A 27,944-nucleotide genomic window follows, 5' to 3' on the forward strand; every position below is an offset into this window, starting at 1 on the left:
TTGGTTTTACTGGCATGTTTATTGTTTTCAAATAAAAATAACAACCACTAACAGGAAGTGATAAACAAATAATATAAAATAAAACAATGGCAAAAATCGAAATTGTTGAGTCTCATTGATTCAGCATAAAAAAGTAAAGAGACAAATGATAGAGAAGTAGGACGGTGCACTTGCTTTTATGTTAGGTGATATGTGATGAGAAAAGTACACAATGGAGGGAAAAGTACTGGTGATACTTTATAAAAAACTGCCTGAAATGGACAAAAAGCAATTACAAAAATATGTAACATCAAAAAATTCATCACCATGGAACTGCGAACTCTGAAGCCATACAAGTGGGATACTATGAGAACAGTCTCGAGTCCAGGGGAAGTCTAGCAGCCTCTTTCTGTCACTCTTGCCTGATGTCGAAGCATCAGTTTTTGATGTAAATAAAGTGACCATTCCACGCATGAACTGGGGCTCTCACACTGGCATTAATCCTTTCATTTCTCAGCCATTTCTGCAGAAAATTTCTTAAGAATCTCAAGATCTGATCTATGACCCGTCCCCAACCCATCAATACCTTCCATAGTCATCAGGCCAACAGTCTTCAAAAGGCAACTTTCGACAAATCCATCGATGAACCTCTTTGAAGCCGCTAGTTTGTGCAGGCAACGGGCGCATAAATACTCAAGCAGACTCATAGCAAGTGCGTTTAAGTTAAATTAGCAGAGGAGGACTTGGAAACCTACCATTGTGGAAATTGTTTTCATTGTATACCAAGAGCTCAGCTTAATGTGTGCTTTCTCCCCATCCCCCCCCCCCCTCTCTAAAAAACTTCTGAAAATCTTTCAGGTTAAGGACAGTCAGGGATTATTTATATGACAATGCGTAAAAGATCATTCTTAACTGCCTTTCTTTCTGAGAGACCGCAGAGCAGTAAGGAATAAAACTTGGCTTAATAGCATTATTTGAGAATTCATTGGGATTTTGTTCATGAATACCTTTAGCATTAGGTGAAAAGGAATGAAAAAGATGTGCCCTCTTTTTCGACTAAGTCCTTTTTATACTTGCTAAGAAAAGACAAAAGCAACTTTTCAGTTAGGCTGAATTAATAAAAAATAAACGATTGGTATAGAGAGATGACAGAACGACTCCTACCCAAAAAGAATAAATTTAAATGTACTAGAAATATTAACATTAAAGATTGGCACCTTTGTTTTTGAGAACAAAACTTTTTCAGTTCAATTTGTTTCCCCTCAGTAAAAAAAAGTATGCACATTTTTAACATAGTGCTGTACATTATTGAACAAGGAAACAATCCATGAACATTTATCTAACTTTTTATGCTGGATGATTTCAACCATTGACATCAGTTTTTGTAACAGGATTTTGTTCAGTCGGGAATACAGATAAAATAATAATGTTCATCATTTACATAGTTAGATTCGGCGTACCAAGCAGAAAACTATGTCAGAAAAATGACAAAAAAACAAAACAAAAAAACCTGTAAAAACATGAGAAAACTTACATTAGGAGTTTTGATGTCTAAAAATTAATGTCTGCACAATGTCAATCCATTATGAATCTTTGCCAGTAAGTAGTACAGACTAGACCTATGGCTTTGATGACCATTGGCAACATACATTGTATACTATGTAGTTCAGGAAATCGGAAAGACATATTTACATTTTGAATTTTTCATCTAACAAATGAAGAGTGAGCAGGGTGTCTACTGATATTTCATCATTTTGATTCATTGCTTTTTCATTACCTTTTCCGTGCTTTTTTTTTTACTTCCCTCAGCACTAATTTTTTAGAGCGTTTCTAAAAATCTTTGCCTTTTTACTACCCTTTCCTTTCACTTTCTTACCTTAAATGCATATTGAACTTTTCAAAGGACAGACTTTTGTTCCCAGACACCTGAATGGATGCATTTTTCAAATTTTTTGAATCAATGGCTTTCTTAGTGCTCCCAATGATCTTCAATATTTAGAAACGAAAACACAATGAGAGCCTTGACACTCAATTAAGAGAAGCCACCTTAATTTCAGCTGTAAGCACAAAAAAAGGAAATTCTGAGAAATCCTAATTTGGAGAGTGGAATGTAGGAATGATGAAAAAAAGGGGCACTTGATTAAGTGGACAGTGATGAAATAGCATACCCCGAAGACTTTTTTTAAAGTTCATCACGAAAAGACAGTGCATTCGTACCTTTACATGGAAGTTTCGTACATTTTTTGCACTCCCATACCTACCTTGTAAAATCCGTGCTTTCTCTGTACAGTAGACACCCTGTGAGGGCTTCATATGAAACTTAATTGACATACACTTGTATGATAAAAATTCTAATATTTACACAATACAATAAAATAGAGAGGGGCTAAGCCTAATTCAAAACCTCTAGGAGGATAAATTATTTGAATCCTGAACAATTATACTTAGTGTAAATTCATGCGTAACAAAGCAGTTAGTCAGTCACAAAGAATGTCATAATTTTTGAGCGAATTTAATACAAAAAGATTTTGTTTAAAAATACAGAACAACGTTATGTTAGGCTAAAAAAACCAACAGATACTGGAGAGAGCCGAAAAACTGAAGGACATCTTCAGTAGAGGATAAAACAAGAATCATCAATGACTGCAGGCGGTGAGAAAAGTTTTTTTGACGGAGACAAACAATTAGAGACAATCACTTGGCAATTAGACGAGATTCATGGCAAAAACAATTATAACCCCATTTTTGTTTTTTTATTCTTGCATGGTGTCTTTTGGACCACCAAGATAAAGTAAAAATTGTATTGTATCTCAATTTTAAAAGAACATTTTCTTTTATCAACTGACAAATCTATGTATAATGCTAAAAGTATGTGAAAGCCGACAGGAAAAACTTTTTGATTAATTGAAATTTTTACTCAACTCCGTGGGTGCAGTTTGATTTGTTTTGTTTGTGAATAAATGGAATCATGAAAACTTCCTCAATCAATGTAATTTAAGCAGCACCTTAAAATACCAGGGTCACTATAAATACTAAAGCTGATACAGAAAAATTCATCTGATCAGATGAGTATTATGAATGGCAAAGCAGAAATCAGTTTTACTGAACTGTAGGACAAATGATTCCAGTAAAAAATGAAAATAAAAAACGAATAAAAACAATTAAGAAATAGTGCTTAGCTATTGATTGTATAAAAATATATTGCAAGACGACAAAATCTCAAGGAGAAACAATCAAAGTTCAGGAGCCAGAAACGAAAAAAAAAAAAAAAAAAAAACTTTGCTTGTAGAGGCATTTCAAGGAAATATACGGTTAAGTATTAGCAAAAAGACTTCATCAGTTTTTTTAAAGGAATTATGAATCATAAATCACATGAACGAGGAATTGGGCATGGATTTGGAGCAATCATGCTAAAAATTAATAAATTTGCACTTTCTTGTCCTCGGAAATCGTCCTGAAAGGTATCCGAACTCTTCATTATAAGGTAATTAACTTTAAAAACTTAATTAATTGAGAAGGACAGAATTCCCAGCAATTCATAGCATTTTGAAAATTATACATATTATTAAAAATTCTTGAACTCCCAATCTGTCAGAGATATCCTTGACTCCATGTAAAAGTACTGATTTTTTTCTTGCCCTCCCCCGTTTTATCAAAACATTGAGAACTAATGCAGCTCCAGCCTGGACCTGTAATTCAAGGCTGCTATTTTATCCTTTGCTATGAGCTCGAGATTTAAAATAATATCACAAGCAAAAATGCACTGTTTTCTAACGAGAAAGTCATAACATTTTTCACTAAAATCAAGTAAAGAAAAAAAAAAAAATAATAGTAATAATAAATAAAAAAAAAAACCTAAAGCACTTATTAGACATAAACAAAATTAATGGAAAAGCTGATTTGTACTTAAGACTAGCCCATAAAAAATGAGTTTCCTGTGCAGCAAATGGTTCAATTTCAGGGTTTGCAAATGATGCAACTTACTCATTCATTATGCCTAATTTTTTGTACTTGCCTAGATAAAAATAAAAAAAAAAATGTTAGTGTCGAATTCTACAAGTTGCTTGTGAACTTGAGCAAGCATAAAAGACTTCAAGCTTTATGGGAGATTACTTTTGACAGATAAAGCACATTAAAGAAAAGTGGAGATTAAATACATGAAGTGGAATAAAAAATAATACAAACTCCATTGACCCCATGGGAATAAACATCTTTCCAACATACTGAATTTTCATCAACCTGTTGAGAATTTAATTGAAACTTCTCCTTAAAGAGGAAAACTAACTAGACTATTATAAAAATTTAAGAGATTTTACATTCAGCTTTTCCCCAAAAAATTAATTTCTTGGCATAAATTTCTAAATGCACTAGCATTTGTATAGGATGAATGAGAATAATATTTGTACAAAGTTTTAATATTGCGTTCTGTGAAATTTACAGCCTAATAACAAAAAATGGGGGAAAAATGATAAAACCAATGCTCACTTTTCAAAATTTCAAAACTCCTAAATAAATGGATACTTCAGTCAGAGAGATAATTTGAATGCTACTGAGCTATTTGGTGCTGCTTTGACTTCGGTTGTTTTTCTGCAGTTAGTGAATAGTGAAATTTGTGGAGCAGACCTTTCTTGTTTGCGTATACAATGAAATCTCTTGTCTATAAACCAAGAGAAGTTTCAGCTAGAGCAGATTTTAATCTTATCCACTTTGCCACTTAACACGAAATCAGCCTTTTCCCAAATTTTCAATTCTCTGTACACTCTTTCGTAAATTTTACATTTTTTTAAATTAAATTTTCAAATTTTATCTCTTTCCTTTACTTTTCTTCAGTTTTTAATGCTTCATCTAAAAATCTTTTAATTTTAAGTCTGTAATCTTTAAGTTTCTCAAATTTTAATATCCCCAAGTTAAATCTAATAAATTTGATTGAAATTGATGTGTTTAATTTGAAAATGTGAAGTGTCATCAACATCAAAAAATTATTGATGGACATCAGAGGTCACAGATTTTGAAGATCATAATTTTATATTAACTTCAAAAAATTAGGTCCGTCATCACAAATCATCTTACGAAGCGTTTCTTTCTTTTCAAATTGCTTCTTCTCTTGATTTTTAACTAATGTATAAAATTGAATTTTTTCGGATTTTCAAAAAATTTTTATCCAACTTCAGCAGCTATTCTTCCATGAAATAAGTTACGATTTTGTCTGAAGCGTAATTTATAGTGTATTTTCCGAAGGAAATACACTTTTCATACATAGCACCTTATGCTAGAGTCTAGGGGTCAAAAGAATTTTTGACATAAATGAGATTTTTTTTTAACAGTAGTCCAACTTGGTGCCTCTGTACAGTAAAAAACGTAATCTATTCATAGAGAAAAGGAGGATCACAACAAGTGTGATAGAAAAGATCAGAATGGCTTTGTTTAGTTTTATTGGGGCGTTAAGTCCCCTTCCCTCCTTCAAATTTCTGTTTCGAATAGGTTGATTTGCCAGATGTTTCTCCTTTTTTAAAGCAATTATGTACATTTTTCTAGCTGGAGCCATAATTCTGTTGAGGATGTGCGATGATAATTATCTATCATGATGCAAATTTCAAGAGGTGATAGATGGTTAAACTACAGGTAACTTCTTAAACAATGCTTTCTCAGATGGAAAAAATTTGATGGTTTCGATCAGTTCCAATTTTGCACAGGAGTTTACGAAATAAGAAAAAAATTGTCTACTGCATGAGAGTAACAAAAAACATTGAAACGTTTTAATTTTCCTTCTTGTTATGACCCTTGCATTCATATAAAAAGTGTCAATTCTACAGAAAAAAATTATAAAAAAAGAGAGATGTAAGTATAGGTATATGTGACCGTGTATGAGACCAGAATGAGACCTCAGTGTGCACAGCCACATTTTTCAGGAGAGCCATTTTTCTCAAACTAGGATGAAGACTTAAAATTTGAGGTTAAGACAGAAAACACTATGGTAAGAGTTGTCGGTATTCTTCTTCATTTTCGCCCAGGAATGCAAACCAATATTACAATTTAGTAAACAGGCTCTATTTAAGAAAAGGGACCTCTTTCTATAGACAATCACATGTAACTTAGAATCTAAATTATGCTGGCGACTGGGAGAAGGTACCGTCAATTATTCCACAACTTAACTTAGGTGTACAGTAGAGCAAGGGAAAAGTGAGTTCAGCTGATAGTGAGAGTTGCTAAAATTTACTTTAGTCTTCCTCAGAATCAGTTAAGCTAAAGTTTCCCATTATCTTATTATTACAATAAGAAAGAAAATCGATAAATATCACTAAAAAGAAATAACTACATATTATGGCATGAATTAATGAGGTAAAATTATTGATAAATGTATCAGTCTTTGATTAAAATAAAAATAAAATGAAATTTGGTGACTAATGGAATTAAATAGCACAAGTCATATGGTAAAAATTGTCAAGCAACTTGGCAATGAGGAATTCAAGTTTAAGACAACGATCAATACCTGGGAGATAAAACTAAAAACTAGCCAGAACGGATAGAGGCTAAAAATGATGCGTAAAAGTTGAAATATCACAGCAATATGGAAGTACGAGTGGACAGTAATAATACGTAGATAGAAAATTGAAGTGTCTATTTTATAGACCCTTTGCAAATAGAGTCCAAAACATTTAAGCCGTGAGGGTCTATCAAACAGGTTAGAGAAGAAAGAATTGAGAGTTCTATTCATTTGGACTACTTATTCTGGGTATTGGTTTTTGTAATGCTGTCTACTCTCTCCCTATCATTATTTCTGTTGAACCCAATCAAGTATTTCATTTGACTCCTCCTCACCAAAGTATCACAAGTACCGTATTTGCTTTGGTTGAATATTGCCAAACGTCTCAAAACTTGTCCAATTTGTTTAGGAAAAACTAATAAACAGTGTCACTTGAAATTTTGCTTGCTATTTCTTTTGTCATTAAGATTAAACTAAACACTCGAGTTTACATAAAAGTATGTGCAGAATTTTTAAAGAGAATATTAAAATGGTTTTAAGATTTCCAGCAACATAGCATCTGAACATAAATTGCGCTTGAGATACTTCGGCCAGATGGTGACGATAAGAGTTTGGTAGGATGAAGTAGGTAGAATTACAGGTAACCAAGATCACAGTATACACACTATGACCACAGTTACTTACAGAGGCTATTGTTGGTTCATTTTGGAGTTTGCTGTTCTCTTCCACATAATATCACCGCTTTACAGTATTTTACTTTAATCCAAGAATGCAATGCGAAGTCCCAAGTAGAGATGTTTGCTTAAATTCTTGACAAGCCATGTAATTAAGAGAACAGATGCATTGACAAGATGCATGGACACTGTTTTGTAAATAAATTATAATATTTAGTAAACAGATTCATTGCCATGATGCATTGACACTGTTTATGTGGCTCACAGTGCCTTAGTGCTAACTACCAACCCTCTCAATCTGACGATACTTTTTCCGCAGATTTGATACAGGATCTTTGAAGAGCACTGGATCAAAACGCATGTTAGAACGTACCAAAGGCATGTAACCAAAAACAGCAGCAAAAGTATTTAAGCAGGTTTGCCGCTGAAGAAAATGATCAGGATCATTCCACGGGGATCTACAAAAGGAGAAGAAAAATCAATTTTAAGACCAAATTTAGTGAGTTTTGATGAAAAAACTAACCTTATTGCTCTTTCTAAAGCTTACAAGAGGATATACGCTAAAAATATGGATTAAATGTGAAGAATTTAGCTTATATCTGATGATTATGTAGAAAAAATTTGCAATTTTAATTTCATTAATGCTGTTTCAGAAATTGCAACTGATAATAGAAAATATAATTTTGGTCAAGTAAAATCCCTCCAAGAGCAAAATAATAAATACTTCAAAGAGAGCTGTAATAAATGTCTTACCTTGGTTGATCCTTGTAATGCTTCCTTTGAGTAACTTTAATTGGAGGTCTGCGAGTGACATGACTGACTAGAAAATTAATGAGAATATCTTCGCAGTTTGCTGATTGCTCGACAGTCTTCAAAAGGAGTGGACTCAACCATTCTGAGTAAAGGAAATGGTAATAACGATGATAAAAAGCAGCACCCGTTAAAATGATAGAATAGTCATTAGTCCACTTTGAGGTATATCCCCAGCTTGCCTGCAACAGAGGTCAGAAAGACGTTATTCCTAAAATGTTCTGTTTCCAACGGATCTTGATAAGTTTATAAAACACTACCAAGACAGTATCAGATATGCCTGACAGTCAGTGAAAACATTTTTTTGTTAAAAATTACAATGTGGGGACGCAAATCCATGAGGTCCAAAAATCATGTCTATCTGTGCCGGAAACGTTTACTGTAAAGGTATCTTTGTGTTTTCGCTCTCTACACTACCTGTGGGAGGATAGGCTTTGCTGGCGATTGGGAGTTGCAGCATGTCCTACAGTGTGAAAATTTAGCGGCTGAAATATATACGTACATACCGAAAAAAATGAACAAGTAACTTTAGGAAGATTCTTTTTCAGTAAGGGTAAGAAACTGAATACCACAAAGTGCGTCTTAGTATCAAAATTTCATGTGAATTACAGTGAACACTTCAAAAATTTCCAATTCAACACCTAAATGAGAAATTAGCATTATTAATTTTGATTCACACTTCCTACTTGCCAATTCTGAGACTATTTAAGTCAAATCGAGCACTGAACAAATTTCAGTACGCTTAGAAATAAAATAATTCAGAAAGGCAAAATTCAAACATTGTATTGAAAAATTTAGAGTTGCCATGTGTCAAAGGATGGAGATTTTTGCTGAATTAAGTATTAGTTATTCCCGGAAAATTCGAGTTCGTTTTCAATGTTAATTTTGGTTTTTTCACAAGTGAAAAGTTGGAAGTTGGTGATCTAATGTGAATTGAACTATTTTTAATCAATGATAGGTTGATTTTAAGTAGTTTAGTTGATTTTAAGTTTTTAACAATTTAATGATTGAATAACTTGTGATCCTTTGATTTTTTAAGGTGTTGCATTCAAATGGAGAGCACGAAGTTAGATAAATACCTTGGTATCATCCCAATAGTGAGATCTGGCTGGATATCCAACGATACGGTCGGGAAAACTAAGCCAAACGTTGAAAGCAAAATCTACTTCTTCTGTCAGAAGAATGGCATCATCATCTAGAGATAAAACAGCTGGTGTTGTGACTAATTCTAAAGGACGGAACCTGTGAGAAATTGAAACTTCATGGACTATTGATAAAGGCACATGAGATGGGAGGGTTGGCCATCGCGTGTAAGTTGGAGGTGGTTTTTCACTGCACCAAACAATTACCACCTAGAAAAAAAACACACACAGACTGTGAATAAATAATTTTATATGGAGGCATCTTTCAGTTGCACTGCAGTTGTGAGGCAATGATGTGTGAGTGACTACTAAAATCAATACATACTGGGACAATTAATTTTACCGATCAATCAGTTATTAAATTTTATAGTATTGATATATTCAGCAATGACACATTTGCTGTTAAATTTTATGAAACAACGGACATTTCTCAACTGTTTTTCCTATCAGTAACATTATACAATTAGTATTAAGAATAATGGAAACGTTTTCATAGCACTATCAACCCCCACTAAAAATATTCTGCAAATACAGAGACTTTTAGTTTGATACAACATTTACTTTAAACTGAAAGTTACTTCCGAGTCAGGGCAATATGATCCTTCTCTTGGGCTGAAACGTCCTCTTTCTGAACCTGACACAAATAAAATTGGAAATGGATTTGTTAAGTTTCAACTTACTCTGGCCACATATTTGCTATGAGCAACATTCTTTATCAGCCGATATAAGGGAGTGGTGGGTGTAAGCAGGGATGAAAGTTGTGAATAGATGACAGCTGTAAACCGCTTTTCAAAACCAATATTTATGTAATGAAGGTAGAATGGAAACGAGGAGAGGGCATCTGAAAAAGTTGGTTGAATAACCAGTGCTCCTGGCGCAGTGTTCCATATTAAACCTTCTCGAGCTCGTTGACCTGGAATTCTTTCACGGATAATCTGGAATAGAAGAAATAAAAAAGCTTCAACATGCGGTTTGAATGATGCAGAAAAACGTTTAGAGACTCCATATTGAAAAAAGCAAAAGAGAGAAAAAAACTTGGCAGTGTTATTCCTTCCTCCCTCCCTCTATTTCGCTATTCTGAAAAGAGGTAATTACGAAACTTGCTTAATAAAAAAGCAAGTACTTCCATTTTCTTCAAAATATGATCAGAGCTCTTGTGATCTCTTTGCAATGAAGGATTTCGTCCTGTCACAAGGTATTTGGGGAGGTTCAACAATTAGAGTGGTTGGGATAAGTGGCCACACAAAGAAATGAACCACTTCTTCTCGCTTTTGTCGAAAAAGCGTTCTATTGGTAACAAAAAGTTGTGATGAGAATGCTAAATTTCATCAACAACAGGAGTTTTTTTTCAAACATATTGGGGCAAAATGTTCAAGATGGCAGAGCAATTTCGATTTTTGGAGCAAGAGGCTGCTTTCCGCGAAAGAAATACTTTAAATTAAATTTATTTCATGGCCTTCTATACTTAGCTGCAAAACTTTTAATTTCCAGCAATAATGTGTGAGTGAGTTATGTAATCCGCTGCTATTATAAGGCCATCACTATTTATAATAAGTCGGCCAGGTTTCTCTAAAAATGGCGACCAAGTGGGGGACTTCAAAAAAGAGATTTTTCAGTTTCTAATTTCAACAAAACGGGTTTCTCCCAAAAAATGTAAGTCCAACTAATTTCATTAATTTGCAGCCTATTCTGATGAGGCAGATAGCCTCAAAAGCACTAATTTTTTTTTTTTAAAAAAAAATGTCCTCAATAGTCAGTGTTGGCTCTAAGTATTGGATTATCATCACGAATCATGCTCATGGGTTTTAAGTAACTGTAACACCAATTTTTCACCGAAAAAGTTAATCAATTCGAGAAAAATGGCATTTAAAAAAGGTACAGCTCTTCACCCTTCTCACCTACCCTCGACCAAGATTCTTTCGCAAAGATATCCTCTCCTATCCAAAGTTTCATTTTACTTGCGTGAATGATATCATACAGTGGAATGGTGTTTTAGTTTTAGGATTAACTCCTTGATGTAACAGAGGATGAAAAAACATTCAAGGCATAATCACTTTCTTTATGGCTTCCACATAGATTCCTTTAATTCCGATACGGAGCACCAGCTGGAGAAAAAGAATCTCACAAAGGAAAGCTAGCTCTTCATTATCTTTAAGACATGCCAACTGTTGGACTTAGGTAAGTATAAGTACCTCTAATGTTGTAAAAACGATTTTTTCTATGGAGGAAAAGTATCTTTCCCAAAGAATCTGTGTTTGTTGACGCAAGGCAAATATCTTCGTGGGTGGTATTGAATGAACCAGTTCTGGAACCTAAAAATAAAAAAATAAACAGACTATGAGATATTTAAACAGAGCTTTAAAGATAACTGATTTTGCTTACAAAGTGACTAAGAGCTGAAATAAAAACTGAATGCTATCGGCAAACCTCCTATTCAAATGGAGGAGTTCTGATATTTTACCCACCATCTGATTAGTGAGGTTTTCCTACCAATAAGGAAATTTTTTGAGGCATTGTTAGTGTAAATTAACATGATGTACACGCAACTATTGCAAAATGCATTGTAGCATATTAAAATTAAGGACGTCAAGTTCAAGTTCAAAGGCCCTCATTTGGACGCATTTAAATCAAAAGGAACTATATTCATTTGACATGAGCTTTGCCATGCATGCATCCTCATAGATCTCAGGGATCAAGTTAGAATGGATAAAGTTCCTTTTGATTAAATACGTCCATTTATGGGTTCATTAGTTTTGATACAAAAACACTGCATACGGTGCAAAAAATTTGATGCTAAAATACACGTAAATAGCTCTTCATGAAAAACGTACTTGTAAGAGCAACCTCTCATCAGCCAAAACAACAGCTTTATTCCAGTCGATAACTTCATCAAATGGTAGGACCCAGCCATTGGATAAAAGTACCGGTATACAGCCAGCTTGAAGAACCTCTAGAAACCTGAAAGAGCCCAAACGGCGCCCACGTGGCACGAGACAAAACGTTGAGTTGAGCAGAAGGACCTCGTAGTCGTATCTGAAACAATCATAATCATAATCATAAGAGTAGGTAAGCGAAAAATGTTTAGCTTACGAGTAGTTACAATTGTGAATAAACACGAATTTCCAATACTCATGGTTGCAGTTTAGCGCGCCTTGAAATGGATTCCAGCTTCATCGTAGTTTTTAGCAGCAACGCTGAAAGGGTTGCGCGCATATCGTTAAAAAAATATCCGTTTATCTCAACGGAAAAAGGAAGTCGCGGAGTATGGATTTTCCGGTGAAAAGAGGGATATTCGTCACAAAGATAGCGGCGCTGATTGTGAGCAGCAGCGGTTGCACATGATAAAATATTCACTCCATCATCGTCCCCAACACAGCAACTTCCACGTTGAGTTTACATCAACATGCTTGCACACTACAACCTCATTTTGTCGTTTCTCAGACGAAGCTTAAAATATTAGCTCAAATAATTCCACCAGTTACAGAAATAAAATTGTGCATATGTGCAAAATTTTGCTGATTTTTATAAGTAATCAGAGGGAAAATCGGTGAAATTTTTAGCTTGAAACGCTCAATCTTCGTAGAGCTGGTAAAAATTTAAGTACTCCCAGGTAGCACTTCCTAATGAAGAATTTGCGATTATATGCGATTTACTTATCACAAGAAAATCGCTAGGATCATCATCGCGGATTTCACCCGCTTTCATCGCGAGTTTTTCCAATCAATCGAATCGCAACTTATCACAATCATTCCGACTCGGGCTGTTCAGAAACGTCAAATTGTATTAGGCCACTTATTAAGGGTGGTGAAATAAAATTATAATCTACGGTACACACAGTCGTGAGATGATGAGATGTTATTGATACTTTTTTTTTTTTTACTCCGCGATATAGACGTGACAGGGAATGTTTGACGGTGAAAAAAAAGTCCACGGCTCTTGGTTTGAATCTTATCCAGGGTGTCTAGTACTTTTTAATCTTAAAAAATCCTGATATTTTCCTAATTTTTCCTGATATTTTATAAAAAATTCCTGATTTTTTCATTTTGAAAATTCCTGATATTATCCTGATTTTTCTCGACTCCTGGCACGGTAGGCAAAAAGCAGTAAGACTTTCTCCGCTGAGGAGATTCGCGTAAGAAAAATTCCTGATAAAACGTCCGATTTTTCCGATTTTCCTGATATTTTCCGGTTTCTCCGGTTTTTCCTGATGCTAGACACCCTTTTAGCATATTTCAAATTTAGAACAGAAAACTATTTGGTGGCGTCCTATCTTCAAAATTCTGTGATTTTTCCACGTTGAGTGATGGATATTTTGCATAAAATCAAAAACAATTTTGTCAGACAATTATTTTGGGGGTTTTCGTTTCTTTGTTTTTCGTTTTCTCTTAATAAAATAAAAATTTAAAAAATGAAACAGAAGTGAAAAATATGAAATATTCTAGTCGAGGTTAGTAGTTTCCTACTTCCACCGACGAATTTTTGCGTTGCCTTTCAACCCTCAGCAAGAATAAAAAAAATATTCTTCAAAAAATACACGAAAATGACTCATCATGAAGAGATAAATTTATCAGTTTGATACATTTCCAGAATCCGACTCGGGGGCTGACTCAATGCTCATATCTAAAAGGGTAATTAAAGCGATATTTTTCTAACCCATTATCAATAAATACATCGAGTCATGCACGAACTAGTTCCATCGTATCTCTAGAAAAAGCGATCAAATAATTGATAACGTCGGGCAACATCATTTTACGACGGCTCTTTTCCACTCAATATGAGGCAATTATCTATTATGCGTAACTTGCTTATAAAGTTAGCCCCGCTCAGATAACAAAGTTTATTGAATATTCCACTTTTCTTCAAGTGAAATCATCCTTTTTCATTAATATTACATTACTAAGCTGATCAGTGAATACCCTCTGGGCTGCCACTGTGGGGCTGCGGAAGGCCACGGCCCTCGGCGTATGGATGGAATCCTGGTAATGTGCGGCTGGAAGAATCAAGCACGGTGCGTTACGGTGCGGTCAGCGATGTACTAGAAAAAAAAAACACACATTGGAACTAGAGTCCAGACTCTTGAAAACATCGACAAGAAAAAGGACTCTTGATTCAAGCAGATTTAAGCTTAAATCAAAAGGGAATCCGCTCAAATTAAGAGGCTTGGTTCTTGATTTAAGCTTAAATCTGATTGAATCAAGAGTCCTTTTTCTTGTGGATGTTTTCAAGAGTCTGGACTCTAGATCTAATGTGTTTTTTTTTTCCAGTGTGTGACATGTGACACAGACTTCTGATAGGAATAACTAGGGGGCGCGGGGGCTATGCCTCCTCACTGCTTTGCCGTCCAATCGGGCTCTATGGTAGCAAATACCGTGACTCTGATCGTATTCACAAAGGGTAAGATAAACGCTACCGGATGTCTGGTTATCTTTACCTAAAAGTACCACTGTGTCAAATATTAAGTAAAATTATGATAGAACTTGCCATAATTCTGGTAAAATTTATCGTTCCTTTTTTTGGTGTAATGGCGACTCTCGCAAGGAAGCAAAACTGGGTCTTATCTAATGAAATCCATCTGAATAATCTATCCGAAGTCTCAATGGACATCGATAGATCTAGATGAATTCAAATGGACTTGACCTACTCTGTCCAACTCGGCTCTTCCAAAAATTGTAAAGACTCATTTCGTCCACTGATAAAAAAAAGAAGTCTTTCGGACCCTGAGTCCAAAATCTTGAGAAATTTGACAAGAAAAACACTCTTGATTTAATCGAATTTTGACTTGAAAAAGAAAATGAAAATCTGCTTAAAATAAGAGGCTTGGCTCTCCATTCAAACAAAAATCCTACTGAATCAAGAGTATTTTTTCTTGTCACAGGGTCTGGGCTCAGGACCCAAGAGGCTTTTTTTCCCCAGTGTCTGCTTGAAAAGGGGGGGGGGGGGCGCTGTCCGAGAAAAATCTCGAGAAGCATGGACTTAATAATCAAAAAAACGCATCCAAAATCGAATCTTGCAATTTCGAATACTTCGAAGCGAATATTCGAATCTTTCCGATTATTGCTCCGATTTTTTTACTTTCTTGTAACGGGTTTCCGCGAATATAACAGGGTGGTGGAACAAAGCTTGCACAGGGCTTTATTTTTCGCACTTCTAGAAAAATATTTCTACACGACGGACTTTTTTCGAACCATACTGGTGGTAACTTGGACTCCAAGGCATGTGGGTCTGTACTGAATAGTCTGTAGGTCTAGAAGGGAAATCTTTAACCCCATGATTTCGAACTGTAGGAAGGAAAGTAATAAAAAATCGCAGTTTTACCTTTTTCGAATATTAATCGAATAACAACCGAATATTCGAATACTTTCACCAACATTCGATTGTGACGCGATTATCTCGGTGACGATATTTCGAATATCGAATATTCGATTATTGAAGTATTCGAGCATCCCGAGTGAAATGAGCTTGAAGAACCAGCCCACAACCCACGGCCACGAGAAGATGGAGAATGCGAAATGGGTGACAGAGGGGGGAGGGGGGTGCTGCAAATAAATAACCAGGAATAACCACATCCGGGGGTACCGATTCACTGCTCATCTTTGAGACGGCGCGCGGCGTGCGCCCTTCTTGGCCTCGCTGATGGGCTCATGGTGCGACTGTGACTTGTCGCGATGCAGTGCGAGGACGGCGAGGTCTCCGGACGCCAACGGTCGAAGCTGCCGTGCTAAGGAAGAACGCCGTATCAACATTCAAGAGCTGCCAAATTTCCTTCGATTAAATATTCATTTTTCAGGAAAGTTATGGATATTTTTCCTTGAAATTTTCGGGAACACTCGGTGAAATTGCGAGCAAAATTATCAGAAAAATCGGGAGGAAAATATTGACAAGTTTATCAGGAAATTCGTGTTTTATCGAAGGAAACTTGGCAACGCCTGAAGGCTCGTACGGCGTTTTACCTTAGCACGGCAGAACGGCACCCATGACATGCGACGCACGTCCAACACCGCGGCGGGCCCGGACGGGAGGATGACGCGCTTTGCATTCGACTCGAACGAAAGGCACCTCTAATAAAGCACTTCTACTCATTCCTCTGTCAGTGAGAGAACAGTCCGAGCACACTGTAAAAAAAAACACTTTGGATCTAGAGTCCAGACTCTTGAAAACATTGACAAGAAAAAATACTCTTGACTCAATCAGATTTATGCTTAAATCAAAATGAGATCTGCTCAAATTAAGAGGCTTGGTTCTTGATTTAAGCTTAAATCTGATTGAATCAAGAGTATTTTTTCTTGTCGATGTTTGTAAGAGTCTGGACTCTAGATCCAATGTGTTTTTTTTCTTTCTTTTCTTCTAGTGCTTCAAATTGAGGTGCTGGATGTAGAGAGGGCATTCCTTGGATGCGGAATCTCCGCTAACGTTTCATCCATTATAACGGGGGCAAATTTATGGAACTGGTTGAAACTTTTACTGCATTTTAATCATAGTTGTGCAGTGCTGAAACTGAAAAAGCTCAGAAATTTCACTCAATAGTTTCCTCTCTGTAATATAAATTAGCAGTGGAGATTCTGAAACACCGCAACGAAGAAATGCTCTTTCCGTAGTCAACGCTTCGGTTGATTTACACTTGAGCATCTGCTGGAAATTTCACGATAGCTGGAGGATTTATCGGAACGAGAGTAAACCTGGATGGAGCTGACTGGAAGAACACGGGAGAGCGATGCCACATCGGGGGGAGGTGCGAGGACGGCGAGGTGCGAGGACTGCGAGGTGTGATTCGCGAGGATCTCGGCTCAGACAACAGACATCCAGACGCGAGATGAGGGTCTCGGTGTTGACTCTTGATGTTGGTGTTGGATACCGTTGGGTTCCGTTCCGAGATTGAGATTCCGAGCACCGTGCGGAGGTGGATGCGAGAGGGAGCACCTGCCCCCCTTCCTTTAAACCTTCCTCCCTGCCGCCCCCCCCCCCCCCAGTATCACGTTACCCGACTTTCAACCGGGGTTGCCGAATAAATCCCTCGACGTTTACTCAAAATAATTGATCCCATTCATCGTCCATCGCCAGATGAAACTTATCTTTCATACCGTTGAATTAATCAGTTCGAGTTCCGGCCGAGGACCAAGTTCAAAGCGGGAACCGATTCACATCAAGATGAAACCGAGAGGAGATTACAAGTTATTACCTCCTCTTCCCGTAAAATTCGGGGTTGAAAATACGCAATTCTAAGTCTATTTCCAATCGACAATGAATTTCTTCAGGGCGCAAAATTACTGATAAGTCGTTGCTCCCCGGCTCTCCCGCAAATACGCTTTGGTTTCTTTCTGTATAATTCAGTTCTTTTAAACAGAAAAAAACTTCAAAGCCCCTTTCAGTCGAAATTTCAAAAAGGTACTTCCTCGCACGGAGGTTGAATAGTTGCATCATTTAAAAACCCCATCTACAGTGTAGCAGCGTAGATTAGCGGTAAATACAGTTGCTTGAGATGACTCAAATGATGCGGAGAAGAAAGACGGCACATACATATAAGAAACGCCTTCAATGTGAAAAGATACTTCCTAGCCTGACCGCGGAGGCCGAATAGTTGCATCATTTGAAAATTCCATCCACGCCGTAGGTTAAATGACTCAGATGCTTTGCTGAAGAGGGACGGCATATAAGAAAGGCCTTCACTGTGAAAATATACTTCCTAGCGTGGCCACGGAGGCCGAATAGTTGCATCATTTGAAAACCCAATCAGCAGTGTAGCAGCGTGAATTAATGAGTAAATTAGATTGCTGCAAATAATTCCTTGATAAACCGTGACGACGCATACGAAACGCCTTCACTGTGAAAAGATACTTCCTAGTGTGGCCGCGGAGGCCGAATAGTTGCATTGCTGCGAATGATTCTTTGATAAAGCGTGACGATGCATGAGAAACGCCTTCACCGTGAAAAGATACTTCCTAGCGTGGTCGCGGAGGCCAATTAGTTGCATCACGAGTGAATGCAATTGCTGCGAATGATTCTTTAATAAAGCGTGATGACGCATAAGAAACGCCTTTACTGTGAAAAGATACTACCAAGCGTGGTCGCGGAGGCCGAATAGTTGTATCATGAGTGAATGCAATTGCTGCGAATGATTCTTTAATAAAGCGTGATGACGCATAAGAAACGCCTTCACTGTGAAAAGATACTACCTAGTGTGGCCGCGGAGGCCGAATGGTTGCATTATTTGAAACTCGATCAACAGATAAGTAGCAAGTAGATTACCGAGTAATACAGTAGCCTTTTCATTGTCGTTTCATCAGAGCATACTGCTTCACACGCGCTTGCGGAACTCAAAAATTATGCCAACAATACAGATCTGTAACCTTGTTACGACGAGCGAGATTCACGGATACTTCTGACCATCTTCCCTATGAAAGGTCCGTGGTCACTTTGTTATCCTGCACCGTTGAAGAAGCGACAGAAAAGCCACCAACTTGACAAAGGTGCGGCGCAGTCGTCCCTTAGCATTTGAGACGTTTGACGTGACGTTCACGGAGAGCCGCCCGGCGAGAAGAAGCCTGGATGATTTGCCGCTCTCGATTTTTGAAAACTGATACCTTGTCCACGCGCCGACGACGCCGGGTGGTTTTCAAACTTTTAACGACTGAATCGTGAAGATGCACGAAGATCGTCTCGCAAAACTTCACATTCTGACAAGGAAGAAGGAAGGACGGACGGCCTGTCCTTCTTCCTTCACAAGCCGCCCGTGACGAGAAGCGAATCGAACTACCTATACTTCATTTTTGACAGAAAAAACTGCTGAGACTTGATATTTCTCATAATTTTAAGGAGAAAACATGAATGGGCCGCTGGAAAAAGGCCTGAAGTAGCAGAAAATGTCAAATGTTTTGTTTTCAAAATCTTAAATAGAAAACAATGCACACAACGGGACATGAAGGATATTTCCATTTAAATCTTTAAGTTCCGTTATCGGAATAATCGTTTTGCATAGTTCATATTATTTTGTTTCCATTTCTAACCACTTCTTTAATTATAATCCTCCTGTAAAAACCACCCATTTGCTAAATACAGTTCTAGCTGGAGCGCACTTCAGCTATGCATTCACCACCGCAAAAATGTTAACGGAAATCGACACGCCCAGCGTGCATGAAGGCTATTTCAATTCCAATCTTCCGTCGCATTTCTAAGGCGCAAAGATACAACTATTCGAACTCTCCGGAATGCGTGAGGTATCACGCCGCATTTGAAGGCGTTTTCAAAACAGCCAAGTTCCGATACCCGGATTACCGTTTTGCATAGTTCATATTCTTTTGTTATATTCCGTACCACTCGTTTAATTTTATTCCTCGTAGAAAAACCATCCATTTGCTAAATACAGTTCTAGCTAGAGCGCACTTCAGCTATGCATTCACCAGCGCAAAAATGTCAAAGGAAATCGACACGCCCAGCGTGCACGAAGGCAGGCCCGCCACAAGGGGAGAATACTGGGTCCCTGGCACCGGGGCCCGGGCCCCGCAGGGGACCCGTGTTACCCGTGAAAAACCACTACGAATTCACATGCAACCCTTGTTTCGTAAGAAAAGGTGAAAAATTTACCCTAAAAATTTCGCAAAAGGTGAATAGATTTTCAGAAACACGCTGGGGCACTGTAGAATTCTTCTTAAATTTTCAAAGAAGTATACTTCGTGGAAAATTTCTATCTATTTTCAAGATTTTCAGTACAGAGGGATATTTTTAGTAACTGCGTTTCATTTTCTTCCGTCGTCAGATGCTAAGAGTCTCCAGTCTGGGCATCCTCGACTTCAATGGCTCATGGCTCAACTCCCTTCCCATGGACAAACGAAGGGAGAGTCCAGGGGGGCCTGGCCCTCTTAGAACTGAAAATAGTATCATATGCCGCCCCCTCCCCCCAAAAAAATAAAAATTTTTCAGATGTTTTGAATGCAACAATTTGCAAGTATTTTGTGCTGAAAGTAGAAAAAAAAAACATAATTATTCCGCAGAAATTGATGGAAGAATTCTTTATGGAAGCTTCAAAATGCGTCCGATTAGTCGCATAAATTCTAAAATTTCTCGGGGGGTGCCCCTCGGACCCCCCCCCCTCCGTGCTTGGAGCCCGGACCTTAAAAGTGGTACCAGGACCCGAGATGGGATGTAGCGGACCTGACGGGAAGTTTTGAAATCAACATCTGAACGAGATATTGACAAGCCATTCATACACAGAGCAATTAGAGGGTCGATTCTACAAATGACGTTATTTGCAGTTTTGCCATTTGACCCATGTTTTTTGAAAAAACTTACATTTTGCTCTGGAGTTGATTTTAAGACATCCCGTTGTGCGATTCGTTTTATTTGTAAAATTTTGAAGAGAAACCAAGTAGCGTTGTGCTGTCATTTTATACCTTGACTAAAGGCCCATTCTTCTCTTTCAGTTCAAAATACGATTGGCCTATCTGAACGTTTTAGATGGGGAGTCTGGATGTGAAATTTTAGATCGGAGTTCGCAGTTCTCCTCGATTTTTTCTAGTTATGTTGAAATCGGCTAAAGGGAAATCTTCATAATAATTACTGAGCGGGAGTGAGCAAATATCGAGATATCGGACAAATTCTACTAAAATACTTGTTACGTACTTTTCTGACCCAAAGAATCGATTCCTTCAATATTCGTACTTAGTCCTGGGACACCCTGAAAACGTGGATAAGTAAGGGCGGCAATGGTGCTTTGAAAATTTGATGGAAGAAAACGAAACGGGAGACGTTCTAAAATTGAAATGAGTTTCAGTCTGGGCTTCCATGGTCAGAGGTCTGGGATTTGCAAACGCCAAGCAATTATTTCCACGAAAGAGTGCTCCCCCGGGCAACGGCGGTCACCGGTTCATTTGACGCAGACTCTCCTGATATGACGTCACCGACACGTGCACACCCCAGAAACAAACGAGCCGGATTTTTTACGACCGGCAGAGGGAATGTGAGCGTAAACAATTTCATCTTGACGGGGATCTTCCGAACCGCCTGTTTCATGTTCATAACCCGACGGACTCTTTCAGGCTTCATCGCAAATCATGCGGCGCGGCGTCGAAAATAAAATTTTGGCGTTGTAATTACACTAAAATCTTGCAATGATCTTTCATCTTGCATGAAACCCCAAAATTTAAACAGTTTTCTAAAGTACTCACAAAAAAAATATTGAATAACCGACAAATTCGTCTTCGAATTTCAAACATGGGTATGCTTTTGTGAACACAGAGGTAGCACGATCTGCGCAACATTGTAATGCTAAAAGTTCTTCATTACAAATGCAGTTTCGTTAATATGAAGTTAATGGTATGAGTTAATTGGCCTACATGTATTATCGTTACAATTCAGCGATAAGTGGCTGAACGCCCGCTCAGCAGTCAGCAGATCAATTCGAACTTCACTGCTCACAAAAAGAGCTAATTAGACACTAATGAAATTCAAAATACATACTTACGTTGCGATCATAAACATCAAAGAGACTATAGTATTTTTTTTACTCGAAAAAATCATGCTGTTTCCTACTTTTTCATTGTAAGAGCATTTAATTTTTTTTCTATTTCATCAAAAAAGTTAATCGTGCGAGACATTTTTGATAGGTCCACAGAAGCAACGGAAAAAATCCGATTTCTAGTTCAATTTTTTACAATTCCTAATAGGCAATTCCTCATTTTATACCCTGATTGAACGTGGGTCCTGATTTTTCTCCCCAGTTCCTAAGTTTATCCTGAGGTGCTTACTTGCTGCTCTTGCTAGACCGTTGCAGTTTTTTGGGGGATTCTAACGCGCTGTATGACAATACATTCAATTCAAATTCAGTTAAAAATTTGAGAGGGAAAAAGGGGGCATTTATGCCGGTAAAAACCATTATCGAAGAGGTGCGAAGTCTAAAAAGAACGCGTTTACAATGACTCGGTCTTAAAATTGGGCGATTGGGGCTGTACATATCCACATACTGTGCGTAAGCTATGAGGTGGCACCGTTCCGTAAGCGATGTTCACTTTCCAAGAGATTCCGTTCAGAAAACTTTCGGCAGGAACAGACAAGTGGGAGACTTTCGATGGAAGCACTTGGTTGAGATACTCGAATCACGAGCACCGATACTTAACATCTTGGTTTCTTTCAAAGCGATAAGCAAGGGATCAATACTTATAATATGTGATATCGAGCAGATCTGCTTCAGAGTCTCTCGATGAGCCTTTCTGCCTTTTTTCGCAACTCGCGCTCCAACGCGCTAAATTCGTCGAATGCCTGAGTTTCACACCAAGTGTTCGTCGAGTAAGAAGGAGCCTACGTTGCCTTCCTGAGGAAAACGCCTTGTGAACCTTCAAATTCAGATACCTATAGTCCAAACTTGGAATAAAAAAAGAATTTTTGGGGAAACTTGTGAATATTTGTCTTTCAATTCTTCACACAATTTTATTCGAAATTTAATCTAAAGTAGGTAATTGAAAATTAAAAAAAAAAATTATGGCTTCCTTTAAAAGTAGGTACACGTTTTATCGGAGGAAACTTGGCAGAAAACGAAGAATTCGTTCGATAAAATTTATAGTTCGGAGTGCTCGGACGCTACTAGGTCCAATTTACAAGTTCAAAACTTCACTCTGCTACTGCTCGCGTGAGCGCATTAAGTAAGCCAGGGCCGGATTTAGGGGGTGGCCACATGGGCCGCGGCCCATCGCGGCAAATTTAGGGCGCGGCAAATTCTGCAATTTTTTAAAATATAGGTAAAAAAAAATCGGATTCAGAAAACTAGAAAAGGCGACAAAATCTTTCATCTCTAGAGGTTATAGTAATGTCTAATGTTGTCGTCTTTCGGTGATACAAGAGACAGCACCTTTAATTAGTCGAATTAAGGGAGAAACCGAACACGCAATTTGACCTGGAGCGTCGCGGCGCCGAGAGCAATGATGACGAAGACTCAGAGATGAAAAGAAGAAACCCTCGGCACTGCGGTCGGCATGTAACACATATTAGCGCCTACAAGACTACATGAATACTTCACGAATTGCGTCAAACGCAGTGCGGTCAGCAGCCGTCGCGTCGGCGTGAAACGCATAGCGCCTACAAGACTGCATGAATACTTTACGCATTGCATCAAACACAGTGCGGTCAGCGTGAAACACATAGCGCCTACAGGACTGCATGAATACTTCACGCATTGCGTCAAACACAGTGCGTTCAGCGTGTCGCGGCGGCGGAGGTTAACATGATTAAATCACATTTATGTTTATTCTTTCATAATTTTTTCGTTCATTTCTTATAAATGGAAGGCCTTATCCACATAGAGATAAGTATACGAAACTTAACTTTCACGCTAAGTTCCGTGAAATTTTGCTAGTGCTGACACGGCTTTCACAAATGATGTGCCCAACACGAGTAAACGCGTCTTATGCACCCCCACCCCTCCGGCACGTTCACTTGATGGTTTTTATTGATGCTTCAAAACGAATGAAAAGGGGGCGGCAAGTAGGTAAATCCGGTCCTGAAGGAAGCGCCTTCATTTTTATGTACTTGCAACACGGAAAACCAGAAATTACGAATAGTTGCATCAAAGCGTTGTCGCGGCATGTTTCGCTTGCGAACTAAGATTTATGAATGAACTATTGCATGCGTTTCAGAGGTCTATTCCCGAACCCAAAACAATATATAATATAATTTCCCTACTGTCATTCTTCTTCGTACAAATATGAATGTACAAATAATTGTGCCCGAAGTAACCGACTTATACTTCGATATTTAAATGGCTTGCTCCGAAAGCCGTCAACGTTTCGGTTTTCTTAAGAAATTAGCTCTCAGGATATAAAGTTCTCAACGAGGAAGACATAACGTCTTTCAATGCTACCAATAAGAATGAATATAGGAGCGTGGCTTTCCTATGACACACTTGAAGTGTGACACTTCTGATAGCGTCCAGTAAACTGTAATATTGGGGACGGGCTCAAACGCACATGCTTGGCCTATAACCATGCTTCACGATTCTCACAAAGAGAGGATGGTAAAAGCAAAAGCCGAATACGGCGTAAGAATAGCGAGACTGGCTAGTTTGATTATAGGAGCCGGATATAGGTGAAGGTCTCTACTTGATTAATCCTCTAATTTATCTTCTACGACTCAGTCAAGACGCAGCGAGTCCCGTGCCACGGCTCCATCGCGCCTGAGGCTCCCACCCGCACCCCTTTACCGTGGTGCCGTCCTAAGGAAGAACGCCGTATGAACCTTCAGGCGCTGCCAAATTTCCTTTGATAAAACGCTGATTTTCTAGATAACTTATAAATATTTTCGCTCCAATGTTTCAGATAATTTCGTTCGTACTTTCACCTAAAGTTCCTGAAAATTTCAAGGAAAAATATTCATAACTTTCTTCAAAAATAAACATTTTATTAAGGAAAATTTGGCAACTCTAGAATGTTCATACGGCGTTCTTCCTCAGCAAGGCAGCGTGGTTTGCCGTCTTACCAGCTTGCCCAGCCCAACTACCGGAAGAACTCTCCAGTAGTACACACGGAGGCTCAGAGAAATACATTCTTCATGAGCCTCAAGCTAGGCCAGGAGCAGAATCAACGTTTTCTTCGCAAGTGCCCCGGTTGATCCCTTACAAAACTTTTTCTCCATTATTTTAGGTTTACAGGTAGAACGATTACACAATTGACCCCAATGAAATCGGATTGCATGGTCTCAAAACCCGTTTGCCCCCCCGCCCCCCTTCATGAGAAATAAAAGGTGGAATGTGACTTTAGGGGTTGGGGTTTCCTTCGGCCTTGTCCACACGAGCGCGGTTCGCGGAACTTATTTCGAGGAACTTGTTCCTGGAACAATAGTTTTTAGCTGAGCTAAAAACTTATTCCTCCAAAACCCGGAACTTCCCCCGTACTCCGAGCTTCTACATATGTTTCTTTTGATGTGAAATTGTTTGTTTTTGTTTTTTACGTCCTTTATATGCGTCTTGACATTTATTTTTGTTACTTTGGCGGCCGTATTATAATCTATTATTTTGCAATAATTGTATAGTTTTATTGAAGTTCCGGTTCCAGTTCGGACGAACCCGTGTGGACAGCATGCCTCGTTTTAAGGAATAAGTTCCGGGAACTGAGCAAGTTCGAGGAATAAGTTCCGCGAACTGCGCTCGTGTGGACAAGGCCTTCAAAATTTTGAAATTATTCCAGCAAATTCTGAAGTTCAAAAAATTTTACCCCAGATCAATAGCAAGAAATCCAAGATCGGCCCACTCCTGTTCAAAATGCAAACTCCTGAAGGTGGGAGACAGGGCAGAGCCCTACCCAAAAATTAAATATCGCTAAATTGATGCAGGAACAAGATGTTTTTTTAGGTACTTGATCACCAGGAATCCGACTTTGACATCCCCTCAAACATTTCCTCATGTAATTCAAGGGGTCGGTAATTTTTTACATTTTCCAAGTTTAAAGCTTCCCTTAATTACATTGGATAATGTTAATTAGAAATGGCTTCAGAAGTGACGCATTTGGATTCTTGATCGAATACTTAAGAATACACCATTTTTCTGCGCCTTTGAGTTACTTTAGCAAAAATGGATTTTGAGGAGGGGCAAATGCAGTACTTCCATTGACAAGACACTTTTTTTGAATCTTCACAGTATAGGAGGGGGATGGGAAGGAAATGGACTAGTGGAGGTTGAACAGTTGATCTTGAATAGAACATTTTTGGAAAAACTGTTGGTTACACAACACTTTTACGAATTTTTCATCATAGGTGGCAGGGATAAGATGTCTACATGCCTTTATTTCAGCGCAAAATGGTTGATGCTCTTCAAGACACCCACTTAATGTGGTGTAAGAGCAAGATACAAGTGCTCATATGATACTAAACACAATTTTTGGTTTTTATATTTACAATTAGGTAATCGTTCAGTTTCAAAATACTGTTTTAGAGATTATTACTTGGTTACAGTTGGAAAGTTCTGAAGAGTAGGACTTACCGATCATAATCTGAGTTGTCTGCGTCGCAGCGTTCATCTTTGTATTCTTTCCAAGACTGACCGTGTCGACAAGTCGTGACCATTACTACATCACGCTCATTGTGAAGGTGATAAAGAGAATTTCTTGCTTCTGACCCTATACCATAAACATACCGTTTTCCTTTGAATGCTAATAAGTATTTTTTCACAACAGGGAAATTGGTTGCTGAGCCAAATCCTGGTTCACCACCTCTTTCTGGATGTTTCTAAAAACAGAAAAAGAAGACAATAATTAAAAATAAGATCATTGACTAGGAGGACAAAAATTGAAAATACGGCTAAGTTAGTGTAAGAATATTTGTGAACAATTACTCGATTTGCTCAGTCTATTTTGACTTAATAAGTTAATAAGTCATTGGGGGCACAGTACCCGAGTCTCTTGATTATGCATGGTCCAGTCTATGGATTGTTAGAGGGCATCTATTGAGGGCTTTCGGCAAGAGTCGTAGAATAGCCAAAACTGAAAACTTAATTGAAAAAAGTTCACTAACTTACTTTAGGAAACAACGGGATGGAGACGTCAAATCCAAGGCGAAAACTGGACACAGACATGCTGGCTTTAGCAAGAATGGCTTCTCCTGAGTCGAATCCGAGGTCCTCTTCATTGTAATTTGGCCAGGAGCCAGAATATAGGTTGAATATTACATGGTTTCTACCGCCATTCCACAATTTTAAACGTTGAAGGCGAGATGGCACATTTCGTACGTAATCAGGAGATAATGGATCACGGTCTAACGTATCAATTGCTAAGATAAACAAGCAGGCTTCACCTGGATTTGCGGTAAAGTATCTAGACTCAACAATTACATCTATTAACTTCTGATAACTTGGGCTAGGAGACAAAACCATTTCTCCAAACGACGATTCAGCTGTTGGGTACACATAAACTTTAAAATCAGTCTGGCACTTAGTGTAGTCAAAACAAGTTTCCATCCTACATTTTTGATTGACAATATTACTATGAGGACCAACAAAAGACATGCCGCTCGTCTTCTTGGTTAAGGGAGATAGTTTGAGATCTTTGTCAAAAATTTGATCTGCCCATGAATCTAAATATGATGGTAGTTCTTTAATCATTTCAGCACTGGAGTTGTCGCTTTTTAATCTGTAGCCTCCAAAGGACCAGTATGCTAGAAATGCAATTGATAGAAGAACTAATAAATATCGCTTCTTGGCTTGCATTCTTAATCAGGCTTTTATTTACTCAGGCATTTTTAATTCTAGATTCCATTCCCACAATATTCGTGGGAGAGGGACTGAGCCATGAACACATGCATTCGTGGGACACTTGCAGTGATAATAAAACTTAATCAGGTCCGAAACGGCGTTTCGTGAAGTTTGCAGTTCTGCATTTTCGTGATAAAAATTAGTATGTACACCATGACTTTTCTCAACTTCGAAAGAGAGAAACCGGCGCTCGCGATTCACTATTTACACGGAAACTTAACATGGTTATGGCTTTGATTTTATGGCTATTTCGATCGAAACATACTCAATTTAAGCACCGCACTATACACATAAATATCACAGGAGATGATAAAATTATGACTTTGTCCATGCACTTTGTTTGAAAATAATCATTACGACCGCAAACATCACAGTCGCGGACCCGCGCGGCTGCGGCTGCTGATCATCGATCACTGATGAGATGAGAACGTGGTGCTGGTTCTTCTGCCATTTTGAAATTTTCAGTGACGTCACTTTGTATCAACAGTATTGACCAATGAAAAAGGGAGCACCATTGCGCTGGTTGGCTACAGAATTGCACCCTCTCCCCCCCCCCTTTCCCACCACCACTACTCAGGGTGGCAAAATTTCTTGAAAAATAAAATCTTGAAATTTCACGTGTAAGATTTCATGAA

General features: G+C 38.1%; 1 protein-coding gene across 1 annotated transcript; it reads right to left on the bottom strand.

Moving 5' to 3' along the window:
* ttv (exostosin glycosyltransferase 1 ttv) lies at positions 1-27,738 on the bottom strand. Its single transcript, XM_019047849.2, has 8 exons — positions 26,578-27,738; positions 26,044-26,288; positions 11,921-12,122; positions 11,282-11,401; positions 9,770-10,024; positions 9,027-9,299; positions 7,891-8,129; positions 1-7,595 (listed from the first exon to the last, which is right to left on the bottom strand). Exons 1-8 carry the CDS (start codon positions 27,262-27,264, stop codon positions 7,415-7,417), a joined length of 2,202 nt encoding a protein of 733 aa, XP_018903394.2. The 5' UTR covers positions 27,265-27,738; the 3' UTR covers positions 1-7,414.
* Between the last annotated feature and the right edge of the window lie 206 nt (positions 27,739-27,944).

This window comes from Bemisia tabaci, chromosome 1 (assembly GCF_918797505.1).
Source record: "Bemisia tabaci chromosome 1, PGI_BMITA_v3".
Lineage (NCBI taxonomy): Eukaryota > Metazoa > Arthropoda > Insecta > Hemiptera > Aleyrodidae > Bemisia > Bemisia tabaci.

What these genes read in the sequence shown, in the direction of transcription:
- ttv (XM_019047849.2), bottom strand. Translation starts at nt 27,264, where the DNA reads ATGCAAGCCAAGAAGCGATATTTATTAGTTCTTCTATCAATTGCATTT. An exon ending in ATGAGAGGTTGCTCTTACAA is followed by an intron (nt 11,402 to 11,920) that starts GTACGTTTTTCA and finishes TTTTATTTTTAG; the next exon opens with GTTCCAGAACTGGTTCATTC. An exon ending in CATTACAAGGATCAACCAAG is followed by an intron (nt 7,596 to 7,890) that starts GTAAGACATTTA and finishes CTCCTTTTGTAG; the next exon opens with ATCCCCGTGGAATGATCCTG.